The sequence below is a fragment of the Pseudopipra pipra genome, chromosome 16 (genome assembly GCF_036250125.1).
Source record: "Pseudopipra pipra isolate bDixPip1 chromosome 16, bDixPip1.hap1, whole genome shotgun sequence".
Taxonomy (NCBI): Eukaryota; Metazoa; Chordata; class Aves; order Passeriformes; family Pipridae; genus Pseudopipra; species Pseudopipra pipra.
The window spans coordinates 14,457,023-14,476,632 of record NC_087564.1 but is presented as its reverse complement, the minus strand read 5'-3'; the positions used below and the strand labels follow the sequence as shown (position 1 = coordinate 14,476,632).

At 56.5% G+C, this 19,610-nt stretch overlaps 2 protein-coding genes across 4 annotated transcripts in view; one reads left to right on the top strand and one right to left on the bottom strand.

Moving 5' to 3' along the window:
• The window catches only part of SLC5A10 (solute carrier family 5 member 10), a 40,039-nt gene that overhangs the window by 7,591 nt on the left and 12,838 nt on the right, over window positions 1–19,610 (bottom strand). For all 3 annotated transcript variants that reach the window (XM_064673331.1, XM_064673333.1, XM_064673332.1), the window contains 2 exons: window positions 18,775–18,980; window positions 16,401–16,536 (listed from right to left, as the gene is read on the bottom strand). In XM_064673331.1, the coding sequence (XP_064529401.1) occupies window positions 16,401–16,536; window positions 18,775–18,980 (342 nt within the window). The remainder of the gene's footprint in view (window positions 1–16,400; window positions 16,537–18,774; window positions 18,981–19,610) is intronic.
• Window positions 393–19,291, top strand: FAM83G (family with sequence similarity 83 member G). Its single transcript, XM_064673330.1, has 5 exons — window positions 393–1,723; window positions 8,525–8,692; window positions 12,351–12,475; window positions 13,305–14,751; window positions 18,249–19,291. The coding sequence occupies exons 1-5, from the start codon at window positions 1,229–1,231 to the stop codon at window positions 18,666–18,668; spliced, it is 2,655 nt and encodes an 884-aa protein (XP_064529400.1). The 5' UTR covers window positions 393–1,228; the 3' UTR covers window positions 18,669–19,291.

Genomic DNA, 19,610 nt, shown 5'->3' with positions numbered 1-19,610 from the left:
ACAGTGATCTGGTCCCACTGCCTGACCAATTCAGGGCTGATAAAAAAATTAAGGGCATTATCTAAATGCCTCTTAAAAACTGACAGGTTTGGGGCATTGACCACCTCTCTAGGAAGCCTGTTCCAGGACTGAACCACCCTCTCCCTAAAGAAATGCTTCCTACTATCCTGTCTAAATCTGCCTTCGAGCAGCTCCGACCCGGTGCTGCCCCCTGGGACCCACCTGGGCTCCGAGCTCCCACACCAGCACAGGAGGGGTTAACCACAGGACAGAGCTGTTTTCCTGGAAAATATTGACTTACCAGCTGGCACACCGGGAGAGGGAGGGATTTCAGGAGAGAGGCGCGCTTTTTTTTTTTTTTTTTTAAGACGAACACCCAAAGCCCTCCCCAGCCTCCCACCACCCTCCGGCACCCACACGCTCCGGGGGGTTCCCAGGCTCCGGGTCTGAGGCGTGAGGACACATCAGCCGAAAGAGTTAATCGGGGCAGGGCAGGGAATGTGTGAAGGCAACATGTGACTGCAGGTGGGGCAGGGCGGAGGGATGAATCACTCTTTTCCTTTTCCTCTTTTCACTTCTTGCTGTTACCTGTCCGGCCCCGGCACTGTGCGCTGGCAGGAGCCCCGAGCCATCGACCTGCCAGCCAGGGCGATGCACAGGAGGCTGACGGGGAGCGTTCGCCGCCGCCAGACCCAGGGGCTGACCCGCTGCTCCAGGGGGGATAACCAGGGACGGCGTCTCGGCCGAGAAATCCTGCTACTCGCTGCCCTTCATTAAGCCAGTTTTCTCTTTGTTTCTTTTTTTTCCCACTTTTTATTTCGTCGGGTGCGTTGTCGTTGTCTTGGGAGAGCGGAGGATGAGGAGAGCGTGGACTCGGAGGTGAAGGACCTTCCTGGTGGTGCTCATACACCCGGGGCTGTCTCTGCCCCGTCACACAGCCCCGGCCGTGGGAAGCTCCGTGTTTATCTTGCCTGGAGCCCTCTCACCCCGTGGAGCCGGGAGCAAGCCAGAAACCAAATCCTCCTCCCCGGCAGAGAAGAGCTCCGGCGTGGCAGGAGCCCTTGGAAAAGGGAGCGCTGCCTTTCCCAAGCTGCCCGTCGAGCCAGGGAGGGCGAAGCAAAGGGGATCGTGTGTTTAAAGACTGGAGAATAATTAATTCCTTATTTATTGCCGACATCCGGCACTCGCTGGGGGCACAGAGCTCCCCCGGGAGAGGTGCGCGGTCACCATGGCTTTCTCCCAGGTGCAGTGCCTGGACGACAGCCACGTCAACTGGAGGTCCAGCGAGTCCAAGCCTGAGTTCTTCTACAGCGAGGAGCAACGCCTGGCCCTGGAGGCACTGGCCTCCCGTGGCCGCGACGCCTTCTACGAGGTCCTGAAGAGGGAGAACATCAGGGACTTCCTCTCCGAGCTGGAGCTCAAGAAGATCCTGGACACGCTGGAGACGTACGACCCCAGCTCCGAGTACATCCCGCGCCACGGCGGCAGCACAGGGGGGAGCGAAGGGGATGGCAACAGCCAAGGGGATGAGCAGGACATGGCTCCTTCCCTGGAGTACTGGCCCCAGAGGTCCGACCGCTCCATCCCGCAGCTGGACCTGGGCTGGCCCGAGACCATCGCCTACCGCGGGGTCACCCGCGCCACCGTCTACATGCAGCCGCCCATCGAGGGGCAGGCGCACATCAAGGAGGTGGTGAGGAAGATGATCTGCCAGGCTCAGAAGGTGAGGCGTGCCGCGGGGACGGGGCAGGATGTGCCCCAGGGCGTCCTGCTGGAAGTCCTGCTCTGCCAGGCAGTGCCTGTCCTGCGGGAAGCTGTGCCCAAGCAAAGGCAGCGCGGGCAAGCGTTCGGGTTTTTCCGTGGAACCAGTATTTGGGGGTCGGGTCTCGCTGAGGATGCTGTTCGCCTGGTCCAGCACTCCCTGGGAGGAACACAACCCTTCCCATGGTCCATATGGCCGCGTTGTTAATCCCAGGGTCCCTACAGGGCTGTGGGGAAAACCGCTGCGGAGAAAAATGGGTTGAGCTGCTTCCCAGCTGCGAGGCCGCAGTGCCAGGCACCCCACAGTTGTTGTTCCCAGTGTGACAGCACGTGGCAGCCGCAGGAACCTGGGGTCATGGTCTGGCCTTGGGTCCACCAGCTGTTTGGCACGTGACCCAAAGGTCATGGTCTGGCCTCCGTCCTTGTGTTCACTGTCTGCCCAGTGCGTGGCCCCGAGACCCAGTGCAGCCCTGGGGCAAAGTAGCCAAAGCCTCTGGTCTGGCACTGACACACGAGGGTCAAGTTTTGCCCAAGATAACTGTGGTGCTCCGAGCTGGCCTCATCATGGCTTTCAGAGGAAAAGGATGAGCCGGTGAGCAGGACAAGGCTGGGCAGATGCTGAAGGGGTTTGGGTTGAGACTTGTCCTCCCTGTGTCATCCAACCAAGGAGCAGGGAGTGGGGTGCATGAGCAATGGGTTCAGGCTGGTGTCACGGGCAGGAGGACCAGGGAAGGAGGGAGATGATAGCATGTGTTGAAGGCCAGTGGTGGTGGGCAGAGGTTGTTGGTGTTTCCCAGTGATCCAATCCCAACTGGGAAGTGCAGGAGGGGTCAGTACCTGCTAGTTTCTCGGTGCTTTGAAGCTCTTTGAGTTCTGTGCGTCCAATACCATGAGAGCTCCAAGGAAGGAGTATCCCAACCTGGGGGATGCTTCAGCAGGAAAACAGGGAGACACTGCCAGGGTGGCTATGGAGCAGAGAGAGACAGGCTGGGATGCATCAGGTCTGCCTGGCTCCTCCAGGGACAGGGCTGGGGTTTGCAGATCCTGTCAGAAGAGAGGGAAACCTGGTGACATGCAGCCATCAGAGCTTCTCCAGGACCATGGGACCAGAGTTCTGAGCATGCATAGCCCCAGCTCAGGCAGGAAAACTAATCTCCCAACACATCCAAGGCTTACAGGAAAGGCTGATGTGGGTGTCAGGGCTGCCCACTGTGGGCAGGAGCCATCTCTGGCCACTGTCACCTCACGAAAGTCAAAGTGACCTGCCCTTACCTGTGATATTTTCCCCACCAGAGCACTTTGCAGTGAGGGCAAAGGGAAGGGAGGGCTGCAGTCCCGTGGGCTGGAGGATGGGAAAATTATCCCACAACAAATAATGTCTCATCCCTGGGTCTTTCCTGCTGCCTCTGACTCGGGCTTGCAGCTCCTGTCTGGCTTTGCCTACTCACCACTTCCCACCTGCCCCACGCAAACAGCATCTCCTGAGTCATCCCACACCTCCTCCTGCTCCAGAGCCGGTGGCTGAGTCAGGCAGCTGCACATCCCCACCTCCCCTTGGAGCCTCTCCAAGCCACAGGGCCATGGCTGATGCTGCTGTGATCATCACCAGGACCTTGATGCCCCCTGAGCAGGGCTGGGCAGCAGAGCTGCCTCCTGGTCCAGGCGGTCCCTGCCAGTGGAATGAGGTGGTGACACCACTGGTGACATGTAGAAGCCTCCTTGATGCTTATGGCACCCCAGCAAACATAGAGGAGGGTGAGCGCTTCATCCTGCAGGATGGCAGGAGTTATGGGATCTGGCAAGAGGGTTCTTCCGTGGTCTCCCACCCCGTATTCAAGGACCACAGTCACTGCAGCTGAATGTGCTGTCATGCTTCAGAGCCTGGGTGACCATCTGTGGGCGCTCCTAAGGGTGGGGACACTGGGATAGACCACCCTCCTCTGTGCCTGCTGATTTTAGCCAAGGCTTAAGGTCTTCACGGCAGCTCAGAGGTGGAAGAGTTTTGCTGAGGAAGCTGAGAGTGGAGAGAGGGGCTGTCCTGCTGCCACCCCATCAGATGTCACATAGGCTGGCCATGCACTCTCTCCTCCCTGGGGCGATCCCCACCGAATTGTCCCATCCCTCCAGGCACCAGCAGTGCTCTTCATCCACCTGCAAAGGGGCACAGACTTGGGAGAGGTTCACTGTTGCATCCCAGGGGATGACCCTTGCTCCTGACATTGTCTCAGATCCTTGGTCTGAAATGCTCCCAGGTGCTGAACCCCAAACCCGACCGCAGGAGTTGCTGTCCCGTGGCCAGAAGATCAAAGTCCCCTGACAGGCCCCAGCCGAGGAAAGTTCAGAGCCCACGTGAGAGCTGCTGGTGCTGGGAAAGTCGTGCAGGCAGAGCTGGGGTGAGGAAGCAGAGAGCTGGCATGTGGGGCTGCTCTGAGGGTGCAGATGAACCCTGTTGCTTGCAGGAATGAGACCAAGCGCTGCTGAGTTCAGAGCCTCAAATCCAGGCGTGCCAAGCAGGGAAATGCAAATGATCCTCTCCTCTTTCTGGGATTCCTCTTTCTGGGAATAAATGAGAGAGAAGAGAGGCAGGATCCTGTGGCCATATCCCTGCTCTCCCTGAAAATCCCCATCTTTGTGGCCAACAAGCAGAGGTGGTCAGGGATGTGGTGCACCCACCAGGCTTCACCCTGGAGACCTTCACCAGGTCCAGCCATGGCATGGCCGTCTCTTCCTCGCTGCGGATCCCCTCAGTCTGCAAAGCTCACAGGATGGACATCAGGAAGAATTTCTTCATGGAAAGGGTTGTCAGGCATTGGAAGTGGCTGTCCAGGGAGGTGGTGGAGTTCCCACCCTTGGAGGTGTCCAGTGAAGGACTGGACGTGGCACTCAGTGCTCTGGGCTGGGGGACAAGGTGGGGATCAGGCACAGGCTGGACTCGATGATCTTTTCCAATCTCAAATGATTCTATGATGGGCAGGAAGGCAGATTTCCCTCCTCTTCTCTAAATTTTGGCTCTGTCTGACCAGAAATCGGAGCAGGCTGAAAACATTGACCTTGGCCCAAAGCCACTGGAGGGAGCAGTGACTCTGACCTCCTCTCTGCACTTGAGGTTCCAGGTTGGGATTGTGGTGATACAATTACCCTGAGCAACTTCCAGTGAAGGTTGGGAGGCCCTATTAATTACTGTTTACAAAACCTTCCTCCATTCCTGGATGAAAGGGTCGACAGGGGAGAGCAATTATTAATGTTACTTGTCCCACCTCTCCTCTATCCCAACACGCTTCCTCTAATTGTGCCTTGGTGCCTGCCTAATTTATTAAATGCCCACGTGGTGTGCCCCAAAACTCATTATCTGATGATTCAGAGTGAGCTAATAAAGAGCTGCAACTTCCTCTATAAAACATGATCCTGCAGTGCTCATCAAAGCTGTTCCAAAGGATCCCAGCAGCGTTTGCCTGGTGTCCGGGGGGATGTCGTGCTCACCACTCCTCGTGGTTTTGGAACCTGGCACCTGCACATCTGCTGTATCCAGTGGATCCTGGCAGCTTCTGGGACCCAGAGAAGAAAAGTATCACCCTCGTGGGCACGGGGAGCATCCAGCTCTAGATTTGGGGCTGATTTCCTCTGCATCTTCCATATGAATGGCAAAGCTTCCTGGGATGCCCTTGGCAAAGGGGCTTTGGGAAAGGAGATGTCCTTGCAAGGATTGCTGCCCTGGTAGAGGTGACAGGGACAAGGGTGCCAAGCTTGCTTCCCACAGCTGGATGGCACAGACAGTTCTATTCCCCAAGCTGGAACACAAATAGCACAGAGGATTTCCCTGCTCTGGAGCAGACAGACCTCCATCCTTTGCCAGTTGCCCCCATGCCTGGGTTTGGCACAGACCCAGCCGGTCCCAGCCCTGGTTCAAGCACAGGCAGCCAAGCAGCAGATTTCACCTCAGACAGTCTCCACCTGGGGAGCACTGCCAGGACCATCCTCGCTCTCCCAGCCCACTCCATGCCAGGGCAGTGTTGGCACACGGGCGTGAGATCCCGGAGACAAACCGAGGCCAAGCCTGTCCTGCAGGCGAGAGGGGAGGGGAGGGAAGTGGGAGCTGAGCAGGGACAGGATGCACCAGCCGAGCAGGAGGACTCAGGTTGAAAATGTGGGCAAGAGGGCGAGAGCCAGGCTGCCTTCCTGTGCCAGAGCCAGCTACCCTGGGCCACTGCCTGCTGTGCACGGCTCTCCCACCATCCCTGTGGGAGCGGGGCTTGGCATGGGGGGTGTAATCATCCCCTGCTCACACCCCTGCAAAGCTCCTTCACATCTTCAGAGCCACAGCAGCAAGCCAAGGCCTTGGGAGTGCTGGGGTCACAGTGAGAAAATTCTCTTTTCCTCCCAAAATAAAGGTCAATGCTATTGTCATCTCCATTTTATGAGCCCTCAACTTCCTCTGGAGAAAACACAGGGCACAGGCAGAGTGACATGACCACAGCCACGTGGATCAGCGGTGTCAGAGAGAGAAGCAAACCATCTGCCACCAAACCCACCTTCTTAAACCAGGCACACACCATCCCACCACAGGTGCCCCTCACCCAGGACTCGCAGCAGACAGCACAGCTCCTCCCCAATTAGTTGCTGTACACAGCAAATCCAAGCCCAGAGCTCCCAGAGCAGCTTTGAACCCATCCCACTTTACATCCATGCAAAGCAGGCACACAGTTTCCTGCCTCAGTTTCCCCACTGGGACAGTGAGGACGAGCAAAACACAAGAGCAGGAGGGAGTGAGGATTTAGCCTTTCACAGCAAAACCTGGTGAGAGGCTCTCGGGTGAGGATAAATGGGAATTCAGCTAAAATCAAGTGGCAGAGCCATAAATCCTCCCTTGGCACTTCCCAAAACACTGGTATGTAGCCAGGGCTGGGGAGGCCAAGGCAGCATCAGAGACAGCAGGGCTGGGGCTCCACACACAGCCTCGCTCCTCACCCCATCGCCTGCAGAAAAGGAAGAGGCAGCAATGTCATAACGCGCCATCCTCTGCTTAATTAAAGCTCTCCAGGTTGTCCTGTGGCACAAACCTAATTAAAAGGCAGCTTGGTGCTTTGAGAGCTCCAGACTGGACGTGTTTGACTGTGCGAGTACCCAGCACCATCCCGATCCCTTCCTTCCTGAAGGAGGAGTATCCCAGGGTCTCCCTGTGTCCCCTCACACTCCCATGCTGGTGTCCTCCCCAGCTCAGCCTCGTGCCACTGCCAGCAGAGCCATCCTGGAAGAGCAGAGGGCTGAGAGGACCCATCTTCCCAACCCAAGGCACCTTCCAGGAACAGCCACAGAGATGGGAGCACTGACACCCTTCCAACCACAGGACAATGACATGCCAGCATCCTGATGACAAGCTGCTGCCCCGGGATGAGGAGAGGCAGCCATCCCCATGGGGCTGCCCCAGGATGCTCAGCTGGGCTGCAGGCAGCTGTCTCCAGCCCCTTTTCCTGCCATATCTCATACACCACCACTGCTGCTCGCTGCCATCAGCAATGCCACCTCCAGAAAGTCCAAATCCACAGGCACAGAGTGACCTTTGGTGCTCAGCCATTCCATGAAATCCCAGTGCAGCACAGATCCACTTTCCTATCACCTGTGGGACTCATCCTGGCCGTGCCAGGGCAGCAAACGCCCTGGGTGCAAAGGCAGCTCCAGCTTGGGAATATCAGTGAGGTTGCTGTGTGACAAACCCAACTGGCACTGGCACGGCCATCCCAGCCCTGCTCCGGTCTTTACAGCCCGGGAGGGAGGAGGGATGTTGTGCAGCTGGAGCAGCACCCCAGGCTGGGCACTGAGACCAGGAGAAGTGTCAGCAGCCCCAAACACTGCCCCGCTGCTCTGTCTTGACCCCACAGTGTGGAGCTGACACAGTGTGATCCAACCAGAGCAGCAGCCTCTGGAACAGCCGGGTACGGGAACTGGGAGCTGCGAACTCCTGGCTGCTCTTAAGGAACCTTGTCAGCTCACACCCAGGTCTGGTTTTAAAGGGGATTAAAAGTCACTTTAGCTCCTGAGAGCACCTCAGAAGTATCTCAATACTCTCTGCCAAGCTTAAAGTCACTTTTAGCTGTTTTTTATAGTGTTTCTCTCAACACCAGCATGTGATTCTGTATGATAACTCCAGAGGCAGCAACCACCCCACACAACATGCCCTTGGACAGACAGACCCATCATTTAATGGTTGGACTCGATGATCCTAGAGGTCTTTTTCAACCCTATGATCATTAAATCAGAGGTCTCCCCTTCTGGTGCTCCCTGCAATGCTGATAGCAAAGGGACACCAAACTTCTCAGCCAGAAACTGGATTCTGAAATTTGTGGAGCTCGTTAAAGGCAGGAAAGTTGGATTCACCCTCAGCAAACAATTTTTCCTGAGTATACTATGCTATGGGCCACCACTGGAGTCACAGGATCGTTATGGTTGGAAAAACATATAAGACCATCGAGCCCAACCACTAATCCAGCACTGCCATGTTCACACTAACTGTGTCCCCAAGTGCCACATCTACACATTTTGTGGAGATGAAACCTCCCACAGTGACAGCAAAGGAATGGGACTGGGGACTCCTGCTTTCCACCCTCGGGCTGGCTGGAGCTGGAGGGGATCCTGGGCTCCCCCACATTGAATCCCAGCCTCCTACAGAGATGACATTGCCTTGCCTCTCACAAAACAAGCACCGACCATACCTCTGGGTTGTCCCCGGCCCTGCTGCCCAGACTCATCTCTCCTCTCCCCTCTCCAGGTCATCGCGGTGGTCATGGATATGTTCACTGATGTAGACATCTTCAAGGACCTCCTGGACGCAGGCTTCAAGAGGAAAGTGGGGGTCTACATCATTTTGGATGAGACCAACGTGAAGCACTTCCTGCAGATGTGCGAGCGAGCCCATATGCACACCGGGCACCTAAAGGTGAGGATGGTCCGAGGGGTCCGAGCTGGGGAACCTCTACAATGCAGGGATGTAACCAGAGTTATCCACTCTTCTCCCTCCTGTCCTGGGGAATCACAGCCCCTGAACTTTGGGCAGTGCCAGATGAGTTTTGTCCATTTCTCCTGTAGCCAAAGCTGAAGGTGATGCCCTAATCCGGGAGCAGCAGGATGGAGGGGAACGGATGAGAGGCAGGGACGTGGATTTCCACCCAGCAAAGCTCAGTGCAGAAATCCCAGGGGGCTGCTGGTACCCAGCCAGTGCTGGAATTGGGGCAGAGGGATGTCTGGGGAGATGCAGCCCCGCAAGAGCGGGCACAGGTCACACAGAGCACTGCAAAGCTCACGGCAAACCTGCGAGCTCAGCATGTCCTGGTGGGTTGAGGGAACAAGCTGGCAAGAGGGAAGGAGCAGCAGATGCCATGCCAGGGCCAGATCTGTGCCATTGCCAGCCCTATTCCTGCTGCTGCCCCAGGGGCAGGACCGGCAGGAGCAACCGCCGGCCGGTTCTCTCGCTTTCGGGCTTTCCCGCAAGCCAGAGGCTGGAATTAAAAAACTTGATTTTCCCCTTTTCCGGAGCCTCCGCCCCAGCACAGGGCCAGGAGCAGAGCAGGGAGGCACCCACGCTGCCTGCGGCCCTGGCAGCTGCCAAGGATGCCCTCACTGCTCCCGTCCGTGCAGGGCAGCACACACTGGTGGGACTGATCTGCCCACACACACCATGCTCACCAGCCCTGGAGTGCTGGGGGATGCACATGGAATAGCTCCTGTGCACAAATCCTGTGTAAAACCAGGGATGACAAAGCAGAAGGAGGGATGTCTGGCAGCACAGGGGTCGGTCCCCAGCCCAAAGTGCCCCAAACCCAAGGGGCCGAGTTGGATGTGGCTTGGGGCAATTTGGTGTAGTAGAAAGTGTCCCTGCCCACAGCAGGGAGTTGGAATGAGATGAGCTTTAAGGTCTCAACCCAAACAGTTATGGGATTCTAGGATTCTCCTTACACCTCCCTGTGTGTGCAGGGGTTGCAGAGAAAAATCACCTATCAGGGTGTTCTCCTGCAAAGGCAGAGGAAGATGAAGGGGCAGAGGAGAGGATGGGGGGAGTGTATCAGCTTCAGGAGCAGCACCTGGAGTGCAGACCCTCACTCCAGCTACAGGACAAAGCCCCAGGTTCCAGCCACAGGACACAAAGTTCCAGGCTTTCCTCTGGGCACAACACTCCCCTTGCCAGCACCAGATGCAAACACAGCAGAGCAGCCCAGCAGTGTCACTCGGGGCCTGCAGACACCCCTCTCCAGCCGTGAGTCGCTCGGCCTCGCCCGTTGCTTGGCAGAAAAGTGATGTTTCTGCTCCTGACGTCACCGGGCCACGATCCGGCTGCCAAATGGCTGCTGGGAAGGCCCGTGCCTGGGCAGGCTCCCCAGATTTGCTTACAGTGAGGGCGAACCCACAGCTGAGCAGGAACACGTCGGAGGACGACACCCTCGCACCTGGCTGGAATGAGGTGGGACATGCTGGGGCTCAGGGACCCCCACGCAGGGAGCCAAGAGCACCGGCCAGCCAAGCCTCACCATGCCCGCCAGTCCAGCTTAACTGCTGCTCCCAACAATTAAAGCAAACTCAGCTGAGCTTTTACCTGCGTCCAAACTCCCTGGAGAGTCTGGGATCCCGCAGGCTGCTGCCGCTCCGAGACCAGAAAAGCCAGCGCTGACGCACTCCGGTGTTTTCCTACATTAGCAGCCCGGTGGCAGGACTGGAAAAGCAGGAGAACATCTGCAGAGCTCGGCAAATGTCTGGAAGTTGGGATTTGCCGCACACTGCAGCCGGTTTGCTGGCACGGGAGGCAGCAGGGCAAGGAGGGGGTGAGGAAAGTAGGGCAGAGTCTGGGAGCTGCTTCCTAAGCCCGGAGATGATAACGAAACATCCCTCGTTATCTCGGTGCCTTTGCTTGGCAATTAGTAACTGGCTTGGGCAAGGAGGTCGCTCCGTTGAGCAAGGGCGAGTGCCTGGGGAGTGATTCACCCAGCCCGGCACGCTCGGCACCCGGCCATCCCGCCGGGCACCCGCCTTGGCACAGGCCAGACAAGCAGAGATACACCAGGAGCTGGGAGGAAAGGGGACTGGCACCAGGGAGGGCTGATCCCTGGGTGTTATCCGAGAAAAGCCCACGGCTACTCCCTGAGTTTGGGCACAGGGGCAGCTCCAAGAGGGAGGGATCAACACCCAGGCTGGCGATGGGCAGAGAGCAAAGCCTTGGGTGTAAAGTTTGTGCACCCTGGGCACTACCAATCTCAGCAGCACCATGTGTAGGGATAACACAGGACAGGGATGAGAATTCCTACCCCAGCCTGCTTTCCAGCCAGCCCCCAGCACCACCAGTGCTGCTGCACACCCACAGAAACTGGGATGTCCCCCCAGACACACCAGGCAAAAAGGCAAACATTAAGAAAAAAAACAAATGCAACAAAAAACCCCATAAACTTCTCTGCTCAGTACGTGAATCTTCCCTGGAAACACCATCAGAAAAGCCTTTCTTTTCACATCATGCTAAAATCAATGCTGAGTCACTGTCCCTCCTGCCAGACACGGGGGAGTGGGGACCAGGGGAGCCCCTGGGCTATTCCTGATTGTGGTCTACAGGGAGAGAAGAGAGTCCAAAGAAGCAGATGAGAAAGGCTGGAGGAGGGGAAGACCAATATTTTTTGTGCTTTTCTTTAAAAAAACTAAACCAAACCAAACCAAAAAGCACACAAAAACAGCCGTGGAGGGCCTGACCCAGTGATAACACTGAGCCTTTAGCAATGGCATGACCAACATCCCGGCAGGAACAGGAGGAATGCAGATGCTTTCACAAGAAAATATTTGCTCCCCACCCAAGGGAGCCCTTTTGCTGTGGAAGATGCTATCTGGTGACTTTGGAATGTGCCAGTGCTGGAGACGCTGGAGCCAGAAGCCAGACTAGAGATAGAAAAGTATTTTGGCAGAGCCAGGGCTGCCCCTCCATCCCTGGGCTCCCTTGGGGAAGACACCCCATCCCTCCACAGGGACCTGCTCCCTCATCACCGGGTTTCACTTCCTGGGGGTGAAAAGATGTTGCCCCACTGCCTTTTTTCCCCCCTCCACTCACCCCTAAAACCAGGCAGGACTAAACACTCAGATTTTAGGAGCACAGAAAAGGGGGAGTGTGGTGGAAAGCAAACCCACTGCCACCAGATCCACGTGTGCTGTCCTGGGGTCACCAGCTCCCCCTAAAGCCCTTGTACATCTCCCGCTGGGGAGGAGGAGTGGGATCTCCTCTCCCAGGGTGGCATTTCCATAGATCACAGGGGATGGAGAGTGCTTGGCAGCACCATCACACACTGCTCACCCATGGACACAGGCAGCACGGAGTTCAAGAGGTGGAAAACAGGGCCCAGCACATGGGCAAAGCAGGAAATTCTCCAGGCTGAGTGCAGAGTTCACCCTGTGGCCTTGGGAGAGTTATTTTATCTCTCCATCGCTGTGGCCTCCTCTGAGCCGGCCACGAAGAGCATTCTGTTCCTCGAAGGGGCTGTGGAGCATCCAGAGGGAGGTTGATGGAGGGGTGGATGATGCTCTCAGAGCAGCCCTTTGCTCCTGCTCACGCCTCTGCCTTTGCTCTGCAGAACCTGCGCGTCCGCAGCACCGGGGGGACGGAGTTCTTCACGCGCTCGGCCACCAAGTTCAAGGGGGCTTTGGCCCAGAAGTTCATGTTCGTGGACGGGGATCGAGCCATGTGTGGATCCTACAGGTAATCAGCACTCTCCTCCTGCCCTTTTGCCTCCCCCCATGGAGGTGTTGGTTAGAGGATCGTCACAAACCCACGTGGCCTAAATCCTGGTCCCCGCCCAGCATGGCCCCAAGACCCCATCCCAGACTTGCTTCCCTGCTCCTAAACTGTTCCTAAACTTTGCAAGGAGATTTGGAATGGGGCCCCAAGGAGTCCCCACCACCTCCTGAAACCAACAGGTCGAGGACACCTGCCATTCTCAGAGGTGGTGTGACACACCAGTTTTTTCTGCCACTTGATGCAATAAGCACAAGGAAGGACCAAAGCACCAAACCACACCACAGCCAGTCCCAACTCTCACACTAATCTCAGCTTTTCCAGCTAAACATTTCCTACACAAAGTATTTTCCAGGTTGTCCAAATGAAAACTTACTTTGGTAGAAACAGATCACCCCCAGTCAGCTTCTGAGCTCTAAAAGATAAGTTTTATAAACATGGAGCTGAAACATTTCCTACTTTCTGGCCACAACAAATAACACATCCATTTGTGAGTTGCTTTTCTTAACTAACCCAAGCTGAGAAAGGAAAAGCAGCCAACACTAAAGTGAAAAACTAACTGACCCACTGCAAATACCTTTTATTTCAAGTCCACTGTGCTCAAGACTTCAGCCCTTCACTCTAATTTGTGATGAGAGCTATTTCATCAATCCTATTATTATTATTATTAATGTTTACAATGAGATCATGTCCCTGCTGGCACCATCAATCCCCCAGGGAATGCCAGGGTTGGGGAGAGGAGTGTTATTTACCAGCGAGTGCTCAGAGAGTTTCCAACGTGTTTCTGTTCCAGCTTCACCTGGTCTGCGGCGAGGACGGACCGAAACGTCATCACAGTCCTCTCGGGCCAAGTGGTGGAGGCGTTTGACAAGCAGTTCCAGGAGCTCTACCTCATGTCCAAGGGGGTGAGCCTCAAGTCCATCTCCATGGGTGAAGAGCCCGAACCCGAGACCGTAACGCTGCCCTCGGTCGTGCCGGTGACCCCCGCCAATGCCGTGGTGAAGAAGCTGATAAACCCTAAATACGCCCTGGTGAAGGCCAAGAGCGCTGACCAGATCAGCAAGACTTCGTCTGAGAACCAGGACAAGAACCAGAAGGCAGACAATAAAGGCAAAGCCGTGCCCGAGGGCCCGGGGGGCGACCGGCACGGGGACATGGCAGACCTCTCCCTGCTCATCCACCCTGGCCTCCTGAATCTGGAGAAAGCCAACATGTTTGATTATCTGCCCACCTGGGTGGAGCCTGACCCCGAGCCCGGGAGCGAAGTCTTGGGCTACATCAACATCATTGACCCCAAGATCAAGAACGTGAAGCTCTCGCAGATGAACCGCATCAAAGTGTGCGACGTCTCCCAGGCCAGCGCCCAGCACCGGCAGATGCTGAAGAACAGGGAGATGGAGGCCAAGAAAAACTCAGACCAAGAGCCACCTCTGCTGTCCCCCTGCCAGAGACAGATCCCACAGCCTCCCATGGAAGCCCCTACAGCGCCCACTACCAGCCACATGGAAGGCATCAGCTGGACAACGAAGCAAGCAGGAACATTTGCCTCTTCACCCTTGGGCCACCAATTGAAGCCACAGGAGGAGACACTGGAGACCATCAAACCACCAGTTCCAAAGCCAAGGACCGTCCCCGTTGGTGTCCTCGTGACCAAAGTCATTACAACCTGTGACAGCAGCACTGCCCTGGAGGGTGACACACAACCACCGCTGGCCGACCATAAGGGTGTGAAGCAGGAGCGGGAGGAGAAACCCAACGGAGCTTCCATGGAGACCTGCCACCTCCAGCCAGACCGGCCCGTGGCAGGGCCACAAGAGGACAAAGGGCCTCCCTGCTCCCACAACGGGCTGGGAGAAGAGGAGGAGGAGGAGGAAGAGGAGTACATCACTCTCAGTGACCAGGAGAGCTACTCCAGCAGCTCTGCTGACCACAGCTACCGCCGCTCCAACGCCTCCTCCATCTCGGACGAGTACTTCGAGGTGAGGGATCGCTACGGGCCGCTCCGGAGAACCAACTCAGATGTCACCCACAACGGGGAGATCCTTCCCATGCAGAGGAAGCTCAGTGACCCCCACATCAGCCGGGGCACCTTCCTCAGCCCCCTGGGCAGCCTCCCATCCCTGAAGCACGTCCGCGTGGAGGACGTGACGAAGAGGAGGAGCAACGCCGTGGAGATCAGGCGTGTGCTGCCCCACACCATCCTGGATGGCAACAGCTCCTACCCCAGCAGTGCCACCCAGGTAGGACTTTTTGCAATGACCTTATGTTTCTCCACCCTACAGAGGCTGCAAACCCAGAGGTGACCCAGCCAGCTCAGCCGAGGCGTGGTGTCATCCCGAGCTTTGGTGTCAGGTCCCAGATGCCGAGATAAGACTTCCCATATAGAATAACACCCTACACGTGGCGATGGTAGGAGTTACCCAAGAGGTTCTCCTGGTTGGGAAGGTGGTGGCCGTGCCACAGGTCTTGGTGTCTAGCAATGGGAACAGCCAGTAAAGGGAAGGCTTTTGGGAATTAAAGATTATCCCACAGCATTGGGCTGGGGATGGAGCTGAGTGGCTCCGGGCACAGCTGTACAGATGTGCCTGGACTCGCTGAGCCCCATCCACAGCCCATCACCAGCGGCACCATGCCCAGCCAGGGACAGACTGTGCGTGCAGGCGTGTCCTTCTCAGGCTTGTTTTCCAGCACCTTGCCAGGGCGATTAGCATCAAAGGAGAAGCGCTCGGACACATAATTAGGCAGAGCAAGACAGCAGAGAAACAGGGACAGCAACCTCTGTGGGCGAGTGCCACAGTCAGCAGCTTTGTGGCTGATCCAGCGGTGACGCCAGACCCTGTCACCGCACGGGTGCTGCAATTCCATGGGGTGCATGCCCAGATCCCGCTGCTGGAGCACGGGGTGCACGGCAGCATCCCCACCAGGGCCGGAGCATCACCCTCTCCAGGCAGGGGGATCACAGGGGCAATCCCCTGTTTCCACCCAAGTGCTGCAGCCTCTTGCACCACTGCCAAGCATTTTGGTTTCTCAAGGCTCCCCGCCCGCTGTTTTTGGGGCATTCAAACCCCCAGGGCTAAATCAGCAGCTGAAGTCACTGAAACTGCCTGAGGGTACCCTGGCTGAGCATCTAATCTGTATTTACAGGGAATTAAATTTACTATCCCAGAGTCCACTTGTTTCTCCCTTCCCAGGCAGTGACAGGGAGCTCAGAGCTTTAATCCTCACACATCAAATACCCCCTGGTCCTGCAGGGCAAGGAGCACAGAGCCCTTTGATGCTGTGACCCAGGTCCCAGGTGCCACCCTGCTCGGGGTGGCCGGGTACGCTGGTGTTCCTGCAGTAACTTGTTCTGGCCCTTTGATGAGAGGCAGATAATTAACACAGCATCAGGGTTAGGAAAGGCAGCGCTCAGCTGGTGGAGATGTGCAGGGAAGAGTTTCTCCCATATGTAAAAACAACAAACCAAAGCAACCCTTGACTAACTCTAGAAAACCTGAATCCAACAGGAATCACCATCAACCCCCACAAGCACCTTTTTCTGGGGTCCACATTTCTCATGTGCTGGCCCATGGCCCAGCACAGCCCAAAACACAGGTGGGGGCTCACTCAGGGCAAACACCATGTTTTCCATTCCATGGAGAACGTGGCACCCAAATTCTCCCTGGAACATCACCTTCCCTAAATACACAACCCCATTCACACCTGGATGTACAGCAGGCTCAAGGAGGGCACTGTGAACACCTGTGTCTTCTCCTGCCCCTGTCCCACCCGCAGAGCCCCCAGGTCTGTGCAGAGCACAGGTTTCCAGACAAGCCCCCTCCCACTCATCCCTTCGTGTCAGGGAAAATCCACATCCCACAGGCTCCACAGCTGCATGGGGGGCCCTTACCTGGGTACAGGACCCTGCTGATCATCCCTGGCATGATGATGACAAACAGGGGCAGCATCTTCAGGTAGCTGGCCAGGATGGAGCCGGCCTTGGCGTGACTGAGGCTCTTCGCAGAGAGCGAGCGCTGGACGATGACCTGTGGAGGGCCAGGCGGGAGGGATGAGCAGCACCAACACCACAGCAGCCTCCTCCTTACCAAAGTGCATCCCAAATGTTGGAGCCACTGGGCACAGGGCCCAAGCACAGCTCCCAAAAGCAGCATAGATGTGTTCCCAGCCCACAGCGAGGTTTCTCTCCAGACCACTAACGGGCTGGTGTTAAACCACAGCAGCACGTCCCTCCTGACAGTATCAACCATTCCCCACCACTATTCTCCCCACTCTTGCCCCTTCAATTCAGTCTTCTCCCCAAAGAGTGCCCACAGTGACAAGGAAACCGAGTCCAGCCTCCTCCTCCCACAACTCCACTGCTCAGACCATCACACCTCAAAGCTCTGGCCAAGCTGTATCCATCCACAACACAGCCAGCCCTGGGGTTTTGAGGCAATCCCTCTTAAATAGTCAACATCTGTAGGAATTGCTGATTTAAAAGAGCTCAGGGTCTCCACAAAGGCTTATAGAGAATGCTCAGCACCCAGCAGGATTCAGCCACTCCTGAGCAAGAACTGGCTCGTTCCCCCAATGGATAGGAGGGATGGGGTGCCAAATCCTAGGGTGGAATGCTTGGGGAAGCCATAGTTTAACTTCTTTCCAAGAGCCAGAGCATGTCAGGAGCTGCAGGACCCACCACCCAAGCTCAGGCACTATGTGCACCACATCAGGTACATAATGAGCTCAGAGGGAGAGGAGCTAAATCACCTTAGTCCTTCCCACCTGAAGCCATCTCAGACCTTAACACTGACTTTAAGCATCTAATAAAATCGATCCAGAACCACCTAAGGTAAACTGCTTTAACACAGCCCTCATGGTCAGCACAGGAGGTACCTGCTCCACGACCAAAGAGGCCTTTGGGATATCGGGACTAACTGGCTGAACCCCGAGCTGATGCCAACAGCTCGGTGGAGATGTGGCACTGGCAGCATGGCAAGGGTCATGGCAGAGGCTGGGCAGGTTGGCACAGCCAGCTCTGCAGCCTCCTGGCCCCAGCTCATCCTGCCATCAGCACCTGCACTCACCAGATCTCATCTCACCTGGTGCATCTGCAGTCACACCCAAAGAGGAGATCACTATCTGGTGACCACAGCCATGTGTTACAGCCTTACCCAGTCCAGAATTAAGATTAGTGGTGCTCAGACCTGATCCAAACATGTGTCTCAACCCAGCTAATCAGAGCCACCCCCGCAGTGCTGTTGCAGCTCACTGTTCTCTCCTCATCCCACCTCCTCCCCCAGCCCTCCATCCTTTCATCTGATCTTGGCAGTCACCTAATCCCACAGCTCAGGTCTGGATGACTGGATGCTCTTTGTGCCTGATATGAGGGCTTAGATGATTAAGACGGGTGTTGAGGCTGCTGCTGGAGAGAAGGTGTTGAGATGCCTTATCCTGGATCTCCAGGCAGCAGGGACTTGGCTCGGGACAGCCTCCAGGCTGCTTGGGAAGTGGCTGCTGAAGCACTGCATGTGCAGGACTGTGTGTTATCACAGTAAGAAATCAGAGCAGCAGCCACGGTTAAGACTTGAGGTAGTTTTGAGCTGCCACCGGTCTCAGAAGTATTTGGGCAAGGGGCTACACCAAGTGCCAGAGGGATTTGTCCATGAGGACCAAGCCCATGTCACAGAGGTGTCCTTGCAGGGAGCAGCATCCTCACGACAGGCACAGCTCACCTCTTTCTCTGCTCTGTCACGAACAGGGGACGCACATCTATCGCTACCGGCCCAGGACCCCCGCGGGCAGAGAGCAGGGCAAGGAGGTCTCCTGCTCCCCGACGCACGAGAAACCCCTCGGGGCCACCAAGTACAGAGGGGATGGAGCAGAACCCAAAAAGACCATTGCAGGCAGCCAGCCCTACTGGCAGAGCAAAGCCTTCAGCCCCAGCAAGCCCACGGCGCCCGGCCACCTCTCCCCGAGCAACCCCAGAGCGTCGGGCAAACGCTTCACCTCCCTGCCCGAGAGCCAGAAGCCAGCCGAGGAGATGAGGACACCGCTCGGCATCCCGCTCTCCAAACTGTCCCAGTCCAAGCACCTCAAGAACAGGGTTGCGGGAGCCCCGGGTGCTTCCGTGGACTCCAAAAAGCAGCCCCCCGAGAGCACGGGCCAGAAGGAGCACTAGGGGCTGGTGCAGGTGGTCCCCGCGGGGCGAGAGCGGTGGTAGAGCGTTGCCTGGAGCCCAGGCCACGCCGCGTTACACGGGGCAGGGGGTTCTTGTTTACATTTACCTGGTCGGTGCACCAGTACCACGTGGCCATGATGGACAGCCCAAAAGTCATCCCCGTCCAGGGCAGGTCTCCGGAGACCGGGTCTCGGAAGAGGTGCATGGCATCCGCTCTGGGCAGGTGGCAGGTAGTGTTGGGAACGATCTTGGACGGCACCGCTTTTCCATAGGCCTCTTCCAGGTTGGGGTAACCTCCGATCTCATTAAAAGCTGGAAAGCACCATTGGGGGAGGTGGTCAGAGTGCAGTAAAACCCAGTGGTCTGTGAGATCAGCTGGCAGAGCACTCACCAGCTCATTAACCCAGAAGTGCTGCCCAGAGAGGGAGGGCTCGTCCGTGATCGTGTTTTCTTCTAGTTATTTAAGAGACTCTTCTATTACCATTTTGCACAGCAGGTCCCATTGCAGCCCACTCTCCCTTTGGAGGGTGACCCGAGTCCTGGGACAAAGGCTCCTCAAGGGACCCACCTCTTTTAACCTTGTACTGTAAAAGCAACCTGTTCATTAAAGCTCCCTGGTCCCAGGGCAGGGGAACCTTGCCCAGGACTATTGAAATGCAAGATTAGGTGGCCTTCCACTCGATAAACTGCAGCTCAAGGTGCCTTGGCACAAGTGTCCAGCCAAACATTTTGTACTCCCCTGAGCATTTCCCCAGCATCCCCCATGTGCCCCCACCCCCAAAACTCCAGAAACCAGTAAAAAAAAAAAAAAAAAGAAAAAAAAGACCCTTTTCACTGGATTTTTCCTAGGAAATGGGATCCAAGGTCTGAGCCTTGATGAGGAGTATGTGCCATGAACAAGCCCTAGCAAGTGAGCCTCCAAGCCCTTGGCAGATGCCCCGT